Raw genomic sequence first — 12,748 nt, 5'->3', positions numbered from 1 at the left:
GTTCAGCAGCATGGTGAAATAACTTTAGATATATGTGACCCTGGACCACAAAACCAGTCTTAAGTCGCTGGGGTTTATTTGGAGCAATAGCCAAAAATACATTGTATGGGTCAAAATTATTGATTTTTCTTTTGTGCCAAAAATCATTAGGAAATTAAGTAAAGATCATGTTCCATGAAGATTTTTTTTTTTAAATTCCTACTATAAATATATCAAAATGTAATTTTTGATTAGTAATATGCATTGTTAAGAACTTAATTTGGAGAACTTTAAAGGTGATTTTCTCAGTATTTTGATTTTTTTGCACCCTCAGATTCCAGATTTCAAATAGATGTAACTCGACCAACAAATATTGTCCTATCGTAACAAACCATACATCAATAGAAAGCTTATTTATTGAGCTTTCATATGATCTATACATCTCAGTTTTGTAAAATTTAACCTTATGACTGGTTTTGTGGTCCAGGGTCACATAGCCTATATGAAGTGCTACATCTTAAAAACAAATCCGTTTCAAACAGTTGAAAAACAACCATGCGCACAGCTAACCCTAAAGACCAGATTTAAAAAAACAAATCAATGTGCAGTGTGAATAACCTCCAAGCTGAAAACAACACAGAATGTGCAAATAAAAAAAAAAGTAAGAAGTGATATTCAAAGGATCCTGCAAACTCACTTCACTTCTGGTGTCCACCTCTCTGTACTTGTCCAGATGAGCTTTGATGGCCGAAAGGTTTTCCTCCTCCACATAGCTGAAGAGACTCTGGGTGGTCAGAGAGCTCATCTTCAGAGACGTGCTCACGTCCATGGCTGTGTTAGGAACTCCACTGGAGAACGTGGAAGAGAGCAGGAGAGATACATCATTAAATGAAACTCTCCTCTGTTCAGCCATGGCTTGCGCTCCTGAACGACAGATGTGGAATAACAAGACCGACCGTAACAAGCCTAGTCTTGCTGGATTGCACAATCCATTTGAGTTAATGATGAACCGTATGCTAACTGAACAGACAGTAGGCGACTACCTTATCAATATCGATCAGGATAAAGCCTCATGATGTGAAGTTAAAAGCCTCTAATGCTGTCTGAGCAATAAACAGGAACTACACCAATATTCTTTGGGGTGATTATCAATGCAACTCTGCCTGCACTCACAAAAAAACTGCCTTTTTTCCAAGGTTTATACTAAGTTGTTATTCTAAAGGAGTAGTTCAATCTTTTTAATGGTCCTAAAAGGGAAAACAGTTTGAGCAAACTAATAAGGCTCGAGTTTGGCCTCAGAAATGCACACTGTAGTCCAAGTCCATTCATTAAACACAACAAGCACACTTATATGGAAGACTTCACTTTGTGGAAGGAGGGGGGAAAAAAGACACATATGGAATCATGAGTGCTAATTTAAAGAATGGATACAAAAGGTAAATCATATTTTATGCCTTTTTAATATCTTAATATTAAGATATTAATATTGCTGACTTACTTGACTAATTGAACAATGACATTGTAATTCCAAATAATGGAATAAATAAATGAAGGGTAATTTTATTGGGTTATTTTTTTTTATATATATTTTACCCAGGTGCTGGGTAGTTTTTCAGCACTGTAAAAAAAGCTAGGTTCTTTTTTTTTTAAACCCAAATTCTGGCTTTAGCTTCTCGGGTCATTTTATTGGGTTATTTTAAATGTTTTTATTATCCAGGTGCTGGGTAGTTTTTTTCTGCACCCCCAAAAAATGCTGGGATATATTTTTAACCCAAATGCTGGTTTCAGCTTGTTGGGTAATTTATTAGGTTATTTTTTAATATTTTTTACCCAGGTGCTGGATAATTTTTCTGCACTCTAAAAATGCTGGGTTCAGCTTGTTGGTTCATTTTATTGGTTTATTTTTTTAATATTTTTTACCCAGGTGCTGGGTAGTTTTTCTGCACTCTAAAAAAAAAGCTGGGTTCTTTTTAAAAAAACAAAAACAAATTCTGGCTTTGGCTTCTCGGGTCATTTTATTGGGTTATTTTAAATATTTTATTACCCAGGTGCTGGGTAGTTTTTGCTGGGATATATTTTTAACCCAAATGCTGGGTTCAGCTTGTTGGTTTATTTTATTAGGTTAATTTTAATATTTGGACCCAGGTGCTGGGTAGTTTTTCAGTACTCTAAAAAAAATGCTTTGTTGGGTCATTTATTGGGCTACTTTTTTCTATTTTTTACCCAGGTGCTGGGAAGTTTTTCTGCTAGCTATTGGGTTATTTTTAATATTTGGACCCAGGTGCTGGGTAGTTTTTCAGCACTCTAAAAAAAAATGCAGTTTTTTTTTTTTTTTTTTTTCAACTTAAATGCTGGGTTCAGTTTGTTGGGTCATTTATTGTTTTTTTACCCAGGTGCTGGGTAGTTTTTCTGCACTCTAAAAATGCCGGGCTATTTTTTTTTTTAAACCCAAATTCTGGCTTTAGCTTCTCGGGTCATTTTATTGGGATATTTTTCTAAAATTATTACTGTACAAACAGAAAACCGTCTGTAGTCTAAAACCTTGTTTTGTTTAAACATAGGAACGCTAGTCTTCTACAATTGCACAATCCACCATATCTACACTCAAAGCGAACAACACGCTGGCGCCACCAAAGTTTCATCTTGCACGCCCAGGGCTCAATCACGACACAACTTCGCTGTTATATGTAACAAAGTTACTGTGCGCTCCACTGACTATCACATGAGCGCTATTGATCTAGTGTGCCATTGCTGCAGCTGTGGTTGCACTACACACTTGGTGGGTTAAAACCTACATATCTGAGAGACAAGATGGCATGAGGCAAAGTGGTTTTTGATGTAACATTTTCAAAATTGAATATAAGTCACAAATGTAAGTCATTTAAAGGAACACTCCGCTTTTTTTGGAAATATGCTCATTCTCCAACTCCCCCGAGTTAATAAGTTGAGTTTTACCGTTTTGAAATCCATTCAGCCGTTCTCCTGTTCTGGCGATATCACTTTTAGCATAGCTTTGCATAGATCATTGATCATCCTAATCTTATCAGCCTAGAAACTCGCAGCTTTGCATTTCCACCGGTCTTAGTACACGATATAACTACAGAAGAGTCAAGTTTTAAATACAACAAATATGGAAACTCGTTGGTCATTTTTGAACGTGATGCTATTGGTCTAATAGGATTCAATGATCTATGCTAAGCTATGCTAAAAGTGATATCGCCAGAACAGGAGAACGGCTGAATGGATTTCAAAACGGTAAAACTCAACTTATTAACTCGGGGGGAGTTGGAGAATGAGCCTATTTCCAAAAAAAGTGTTAAAAGTGTTCCTTTAATGAACTGAAACCACCTAGTGATAGCAGTTTTATCCCATAGATTCGCATTGGCTGCTCCTGTCCATCTTAACACCTTTACTGAATGTTTTTGAAGATTTATGATTGTAAAAGACTGACTTGACATTAAAAAATAAAATAAATAATTTATATATAAAACAGATTTTAGAGTGCATTTTTGTTATTTAAAATGAAAACCTTCTATAGGTTGAATGACCCAGCACATGTCAAAAAATTTATAAAACCCAACAAGCTGGATCAAAATAACCCAACATGTTCTGTCCAGAATCATTCAATAAATGTATCGTTACTGCATTTAAAACAAAATATAAATCATAAGGCATTTGCAAAAATGTTTGACTTTTACATTTGCCAGACCCTTTACCAGAAGAGAATCAAAAAAAAAAGAAACCTAAAAAAACCCCAGTGCTAGGTGAAATATGGACAAACTCAGCAATTGGGTTGTTTGGACAGTGGTTGGGTTAAATGCTCAGCTCATCATTCTGGGCAGTTTTATTTAACTCAACTATTGCTTAAGATTATTACCTAATTTCTTTCTTAAAATGAACCCAAAATATGTTGGAAATTAACATGTATTCAATGAGCATTTATTAAGTTGATTAAATAATAATCATACAATAAACATTTTTAAATTGCTTAAATGTTCACCTTTTGATTATTGCTGATGCTTCTAGTAATTATGTGTCTGATTTTTAATCAACAACCTATTCTGGGTTTATTTTAAGTAAGCCATATAGTAATTTGTAAACAATAGTTGAGACCAGAAAGCTGGTTTAAAGATTTAACCTAACAGCTGGGTCAAAACAACCCAGTCTCTGGGTTTGTCCATATAAACTACTTTTAACTTTATGAGCCATTTTTACAGTTATCTACATTCAACTGGTGTCAAAACACTTTAGTGGATGAATTAATTCACTTGCCCTCAAGTTCACACAGGTGTCTTGTCAGAGTAACCACAGGTGTGTTTCAGCACTATAAACTAAGATCCACTGATGTTTGACAATGACACATTTTTGTCTTCATTTCAAACAGTTATTGCTTTATAACTGAAACACTAACCTTAAAAAGAGCTTTAAAAGAGCATGCTTTATTTTTATTTTAAAAGTTTGATATGTTTTTTGTTTGTTTTTGGGGTTTTTTTTAACCCAAATGCTGGGTTCAGCTTGTTGTTTCATTTTATTGGGTTATTTTGAACATTTTTACCCAGGTGCCAAGTAGTTTTTTGGCACTTCAAAAATGCATTTTTTGTTTTTATACCCAAATGCTGGGTTCACCTTGTTGGGTCATTTTATGGGGTTATTTTCAACATTTTAAGCAGGTGCTAGGTAGTTTTTTCAGCACTCCAAAAATTGCATTTTTTTTAACCCAAATGCTGGGTTCACCTTGCTGGGTCATTTTATGGGGTAGTTTTTAACATTTTAACCCAGGTTCTGGGTAGTTTTTCTGCACTCCAAAAAATGCTGTTTTTTTTTTTAAACCCAAATGCTGGTTTCAGCTTGTTTGGTCATTTTATCGGGTTATTTTTAACATTTTAACCCAGGTGCTGGGTAGTTTTTCTAAACTCCAAAAAAAATCCTGGGTTATTTTTTTTTTTAAACTCAAATGCTGGTTTCAGCTTGTTTGGTCATTTTATTGGGTTAAAAATTGTAAATGTTAAAACATTTTTAAGACTAGGTAAGACTAGGTAATTTTTTAACCCAAATGCTGGGTTCAGCTTGTTGGTTCATTTTATTGGGCTATTTTTAGCATGTTTATCCAGGTACTACAGATATGTTGCTATATAAAGCAAAGACATGCATATACTTTGAGCATGTGTCTAAACACTTTTTTTCAGAGCCAGTAATTTAAGCTCTATAATATGCACAGAAAACACTATAATGAAGCTTTCAAACAAACTAAATAAGGTCAAATGCAAGTACTTTTTTCCAGAGCCTTTTTGCCAACTCAGCAGCCCAGTACAACCTTTCAAAGATAAAAGCCGGTCACCAAAAACTGCTTCCAGCTGACAACATGCCAAGCATCATAATAGGTTAAAACAACCAGCCAGGCCTCAGTGAACAAAATTCACTGAGTAGCAGCAGATACAAGCCCTATTCGCAAACTTAAAGCAGAGATTAATGTGACAGATCCAGTAATGCAAGACATCCGCTTCAATCAGCCTTTGTTCATTTCTGAACTGCTGACACACCCTTGAAAGCATCCCAGCAGCCCTCCAGAGAGATCACACAATGGAGACAGCCAATCACAGAGAGACCCTCAGCCAAATATTGACTGAGCAAGGTTCACCCCCTCTCCCCAGCCCCAATACACAACACACAAAGACCAGTGAAGAAGATAACCCATTCATAACAGATAATCCATACAATCCATTTACAATAACATCATTAATGACGCTCATTAGTATGAGAATATGCTGACTCACCTTAATTTCCCAGTGAGCTGGGTTTGAAAAGCTTGTCTATCCTTATGCTGTTGATACTCCACTCACGCTGTCACTCAGACTGTGTACTAACAAGCCGGCCAGGGCTCTGCCTGTCACTCCAGGCGCTCATGAATAATGCAGGAGGAAGTCTAAGACCCCGCCTCTCTCTAGAGTGACGCCCAATGCACACGTGTGCTGTGAATCCTACTATGGCAGAGCTTCACTCATGAATACTAATGAAATCTGACGTCATTATTTAAGCCTCCTGAATGGTCCAGCCCACACGTGATTAATATTAACGAGGCACGGCAAGGGTGTGTATTAGGATACAAGACTTTGGCTAAGCATTTTACTTATAACTAACTAACTAAATAAAGTTCTGTATAAATGTTTGTGAAAGGTCACTGGGCTGGAAGCACATATGGATTTCACATTAGAGTGAAGCAAACAGCATTACACCAATCCCTAAATATAGTAGTATATAAATGGAGTTCTTATAATAGATATGATCTTCAATTTTTTAAAGCCAACAACTCTTTAGAGAGAGAAAGAGTGTGTTCATGGAGTGGCTGTATGAAATTAAGTATTTTTAAATTAGTATAATGTTTACTTGTCAATGATTTTTTTTTTGTAATATGAATATGACAAATTATTTTTGTTTAAATGTCCAAAAACTGAAATATAGAACTGATTTAAACATTTTTTATTTATGTTTTTGACACAATAGTAAGCAAATATTTATTAGACTGCTTAAAAAATATTTTTAGTAATATTTAGAAAAATATTGGTCACATAGATAATTGTTGTACTTTGTACTAATGAACGTATTTTAATTAATGAAATCGACTGGTTTACTACACTTTAAAAGTATAGGATCTTCATAATGTTTATTTTCTAATATGACTATTTTCAATATTTATGTCAGACTTTTTTTTTGTTTAAATGTCCAAAAACTAACATTCAGAACTGATTTTGACATTTTTTTATGCTTTTGACACAGCAATAAAGCAAATATTCATTAGACTCACTGTAAAAAGAAAGAAAGAAAGAAAGAAAGAAAGAAAGAAAGAAAGAAAGAAAGAAAGAAAGAAAGAAAGAAAGAAAGAAAGAAAGAAAATAATGTAATTTGCTTTCTCTAAAATGGATTCAAAGTAGTTAATCAACTTACTGACTGGCATAAAATAACATAAAAATAGTATCTTTATAATGTTTACTTTTTTACTTATTTTGCAATATTAATATGACAGATTATTTTTGTTTAAATGTCCAAAAACTAAAATTCAGAACTGATTTTAACAACATTTTTTTATGTTTTTGACACAATAGTAAGCAAATTTGATTACAATGCATGCAAAAAATAAATAAATAATAAAATACAAAAATATGAAAACAAAGATAATTGTTGTAGTTTACTTTCTTTCACTAAAATGGATTCAAAGAAGATTAATCCATTTGAATTAATGCAATTAACTGTCGTAAAATAACAATTACACTATGTTATTAATGTTTACTAAAATTAACTACAATATAAACATATAACAAAAAAATAAATTATATTGCTTTCTTTCACTAAAATCTATTCAAAGATGATTAATACATTTTAATTAATGAAATTGGCTGGCCAAAAATAACAAGTATAGTATATTTATAATGCTTACTTTGCAATATGCTTATTTACAAAAAAACTCATATTTATGACTGATTTTAATGCATTTAATTTATGTTTTGACATAAGAAAATATTCATTAGACTGCCTCAAACTAAATAAAAATAGAAACAACTTAATCAATAAATATAACAGATTATTTTTGTTTAAATGTCCAACATTTTAATTTTTTTATCATTTGACAAAATAGTAAGCAAATGTTCATTAGACAGCATGAACAAAAAACATAAATATACAAAAATATATAGACACATTGTTCTATTTTGCATTCTTTTCACAAGATTTATTCATTTTAATAAATTAATTTAGACTGGCCTAAAATAACATAGTATAGTATATTTATAATATTGACAGATTATATATTTGTTTAAATGCCCAAAAAATTAATTCAGAACTGATTTTAACAAAAAAATACAAAAAAATAAAATAAAATATAAAATAATATAATACAATATAAAACAGAGAACTGTTGTATTTTGCTTTATTTTATTTTAATGAATTCAAAGAAGATTAATCAATTTTAATTACTAAAATTGACCAGTGTAAAATAACATAAGTATAGTATCTTTATAATGCTGACAGAATATATTTGTTTAAATGTCCAAAAAATTAATTCACAACAGATTTTTTTATGTTTTTGACAAAATAGTAAGCAAATATTTATTAGACTTCATTAAAAAAAAGATACAAAAATATATATTTATCAAAACATAAATAATTGTTGTATTTTGCTTTCTTTCACTATAATGTATTCAAAGAAGATTCATACATTTTAATGAATGAAATTGACTGGCAAAAAATATCATAAGTATAGTATCTTTATAATGTTTATTCTGCAATATGATTATTTACTTTGAAATATGAATTTGACAGATTATATTTGTTTAAGTGTCCAATAACTGGTATCACAACTGATTTATAAAAAATTGGTTTTGATTTCTATTTTTTGACATGGTTATAAAAACATAAAACACTATTTATTATTTTATTATCATTATTATTTGTTTAACAATCAAAATGGTCAGAAAATGGAAAAAAAAATATCAATTGGTTGATTTTGTTTTTATCTCTTAAAAACATTCACACATTTTTTGCTTTCCTGAAAATTATAAATAATTAAATAAAACACGATTTAAACATATATATATATATATATGGTTTAACAATGCAACAGCTAAATCTTTCTAAGCACCCCTGCATTCTCTGGGGTTCAGTTACATCTGGTTTGGGAATCACTGTTGTAAAGAGGATCTGTTTCCATAGTGTGGCACAACGGCACAGCGGTAAACAACTTTACACCACCACTGTGAAAAATAACTTTTGAACGCTGCTAAAAAGCATTTGCGCACTGTGTTAAGGGTGCAAAGAGTATCACACCATAGCTAATTGTAGCTGTAACTGACAGCAGCATTAGAAAATAAAATAGCCTGACGCTTGCTCATGCACACGTGTTTACAAACAGACATTAGTTTACAGTACAAGTCCGCAACAAACGCTGCTGTTACTGAAGCGAAGGAAGAACACATGTTTCGTGACAGCTGGAGCTCAGCTCAACAGTGCATGTCCACTGTTCTCTCTTAAAACACATTAACAGTTTCAAAGTTAACGTTAAAAAGATTTACTTTGACTTAGCCTACGTGGAAATGACAAATTGACATGAATTCACCTCTTAACAAAACACGTGTCAGTTTGTTGACAGAATTCCAAATGGTAACTTGTAACTTACATCTCCCTCCCAGAGAAAAACAAGGTCCAAAGTAATCCGATATAATTCACACAAGTCTGCTGCTTGCCATAACCTTTTTGTCTGGAGGTAGTCTTGCGTTACAGCCCAGCCATTTTGTGCGAACAGGGGTGTGGATGAAATTAAAATTAACTACGCATGGCCACACCCACCGTGCGCAAATCACGCCCAATGAATGGCAAAGACACGCCCATGTCTGGACAAACATGCGATACCTGTTTAATGTGTCTGTTTCTATTTGACTAAGATTTATTAGGAGTTCAAACCAGTGCTTAAAGGGATAGTTCACCCAAAAATGGAAATTTGATGTTTATCTGCTTACCCCCAGGGAATCCAAGATGTAAGTGACTTTGTTTCCTCAGCAGAACACAAACGAAGATTTTTAACGAAAACCGGTGCAGTCTGCCAGCCAAATAATGACAGCAGATGGGCACCAAACCTTTAAAAGTAAACAAAAACATGCACAGACAAATCCAAATTACACCCTGCGGCTCGTGACGACAATGTTCTAAGACACGAAACGATTGGTTTTTATGAGAAACTGAACAAGTATTTATATCATTTTTTACCTTTGATACACAGCCACGTCCATCTGTCATGAGCACAAGCTCATCATCCGGCTCGTGACATGTGAACGCGCTCTGGTGTAGTATACGCAAACGCCAGAAGCGATCTGTCGCATGTATACAACACTCATTGTTTACACAGTGCACAGAGATTGTGGGCATAGCGGCTGTTCAAAATGGTAATTACTTGCGCTTATCCTGATTGTTTAAACCAATTTAAAGCTAAAAGATTACGTTTGCTCGCGCAAATTCATCCGGAACTTTTCACTGATTTCCCCTTACGGCATTTGCGTATTCTACGCCAGAGCGCGTGCACATGTGACGTGACTGATGCCAAACTCGTGCTCATGACAGATGGACGTGGCTGTGTTTCAAAGGTAAAAAATTATATAAATACTGTTCAGTTTCTCGCAAAAAACGAGCGTTTCGTGTCTTAGAACATCAACGTATCGTCACGAGTCGCAGGGTGTAATTTGGATTTGTCTGTGCATGTTTTTGTTTACTTTTAAAGGTGCCATAGAATGCATTGAGAGAATATTTTAAATTGTTCTCTGATATCTACATAGAAGGTATATGGCATAGGAAAGGGCAAAAAATCTCCAGAAACGGTTTTACAGGTCCATTTACAACCCTAGGATTTGCCCCTAGAATGAAATGCTCTGTTTTTGCCTTATTTGGAAGCTTCATGAATATTAATGAGCTCTGCTCTGATTGGCTGTTTCACAGAGCGGCTCAACTCTATAGCTGGCACATTGACAAAAATATATATTTAAATATAGCTGCTAGCAGCAATTAAGGGGCCAAGCCTTTGTGGCCGCTTTGGCATGTGTATACGTTGGATTTTATTTAGATGCTTTTAACCATTTAGCTGTCACCGTCATTTTTGAACACTGAAGTGAAAACGCAGCTTTCAGACCAAGGTTATTATAGCTTTGGTTTTAAAATTTTTTTAATTGCTTTTATTTGCCCCAGTAAAAAGGGTCTAGCAACGCCCCTGGCTGTGACCAACACTAACAATACAACTTCAGTTTTCCCGGAACATTCAATGACGTCAATAAACGTTGATGCCACAACTACCTGTATAAGAACTTTGTTTCTGCATTAACCTAACTACAGTCTAGGGCACAGGTTTTTAAACCCTAGGTCAAAAATAGGTCGCAAGATGATGGAAAATGTTAGCCTGGCTAACGCCAGACCACGTCATGATTCGTGGTCTGGGAACCACATGTTCATTTTCTCGTATTTGAGGCGTGGTTTACGATTGCCCAGAGCCATTTATTGGGCGATACGAATGTCTATCAAATGCGCCTGTGCGTAGCTCATAGCCAATCGTTTCAATTATACCGGATGACGTATGTAGAGCGAACGCCAAAAGTTGCTCTTTTTTCAAAATAAACGTGCGTTCTAAACTACTTAGAACACTATCTAAGGCTGCATCGAAAGATAACTTTGCGTCTGCTGCCATGCTGGATCCATAGTGATAAACAAACTGCTTCGGTGAGTCGCATAGAAGGCTTCATCGTCTTGCTGCTCCCTCCCCGTTCTGTGATTGGTTCCCTATCTGAGGTGAAAATTTGGTCCATGGTTTCCAGGCTGCCTAGAAGCGTGAATAAAATCGCGCTTTTAAAATTAAAGCACACTTTGTGGTTTTGAATTATGTTTAACTCTTATCTGTATGACAAAAAATAGTGGACTATTTGCCGAGGTACGTGAGCCCAACGCCTGGTACTTTCAGTTTTGCTTTGTTTTGGTTTCTTAGCTTTATATATTTTTTGCGTTTTTTTTTTTTTTTTAGAAAAACCTACTTTTTCGAACTACTCCTAGGTTTTTCACCTGATCGAAACCAAACCAGTGCGGATATCAATAATTATTAAAAAAAAGTTGAACTTTCGTCTCACCATCACAAAGGGATGCCAAAATGTTTAAAAGGGGTGGGGCCGCTTTTAATAAAATGCCTATAACCCCTGAATGGAATGAGATATCTCCATCAAACTCAGAACACATGTAAGAACTCAATCTGAGGTCACAGGAACAAAATAGCAGAGTTTAGAGCAGAGCGCTCTAAGAGGGAAAAGCATAAAATGGCTATAACTATGCAACTGCTTGTCCTATCAACATGAAAAGTTGGCCTTGGTCCAAAGTGCCACAAGTATCTATAAGGACATATGTGTATCTCAAAAAAAAAAAAAAAAAAAACATGCCCGCCATTGGCTGATGAAGTTTGAGCACCTAAGACAAGTTAAATAGAGGCAGATTGGTACGAAACTTGGTGGGCCCGTTTGACTCATTGCCCCAAAGGTCTGTGAGAAATTTGAAAGAAATCGGCCACTGGGGGGGGCGATATTGCTTTTTTCTAATTTGTAAATGATTGCGCAGTTTTTCACACATACACGCAATATTCATATAATATGATGGAACTCATCATTCTGGATAACTTTGCCTCTAGAACCACTTCTGTCAATCAAATTGTTTGTTAAAAGATTGAGAAGATGTAAAAAAAACTACCTTTGTGAACTAGTCCTAGGTTTTTCACCCAATCGGAACCAAACCAGTGCAGAAACATTCTCTGGACAGTGAAAATCAATAATCATAAAAAAGTTGAACTTTAGACACACCATTGTAAAGGGCCGCCAAAACGTTCACAAGGGAGAGGGCCACTTTTAGTAAAATGCCTATAACTAAACGGAATGAGATATCTCCGTCAAACTCAGAACACATGTAAGAGCTCAATCTGAGGTCACAGGAACAAAATGGCAGAGCTTGGCTACTTGGTGGCACTCTAAGAGAGAAAAAGCAGAAGAATGGCTATAACTATGCAACCGCTTGTCCTATCAACATGAATAGTTAGGCACGATCTTGGTCCAAAGTTCCACAAGCGTCTATAAGGACATATGTGTCTCTAAAAAAAATAAATAAAAAAAAACATGGCCACCATTGGCTGATGAAGTTTGAGCACCTATTAGACAAGTTAGAGGCAGACTGGTACTAAACTCAGTGGGCCTTGCTTTTTAAAAATTGT

The 12,748-nt window shown here is 34.5% G+C and overlaps 1 protein-coding gene across 2 annotated transcripts in view; it reads right to left on the bottom strand.

Moving 5' to 3' along the window:
• The window catches only part of kidins220a (kinase D-interacting substrate 220a), an 83,557-nt gene extending 82,531 nt beyond the window's left edge, over positions 1–1,026 (bottom strand). For both annotated transcript variants that reach the window (XM_073826723.1, XM_073826724.1), the window contains exon 1: positions 677–1,026. In XM_073826723.1, coding sequence (XP_073682824.1) covers positions 677–892 — 216 coding nt within the window. In that variant the 5' untranslated portion in view covers positions 893–1,026. The remainder of the gene's footprint in view (positions 1–676) is intronic.
• Positions 1,027–12,748: the final 11,722 nt, after the last annotated feature.

The sequence above is a fragment of the Garra rufa genome, chromosome 21 (assembly GCF_049309525.1).
Source record: "Garra rufa chromosome 21, GarRuf1.0, whole genome shotgun sequence".
In the NCBI taxonomy this organism is placed as follows: Eukaryota; Metazoa; Chordata; class Actinopteri; order Cypriniformes; family Cyprinidae; genus Garra; species Garra rufa.
The sequence above is the reverse complement of the archived record's forward strand: the minus strand, read 5'-3'. Positions and strand labels throughout refer to the sequence as shown.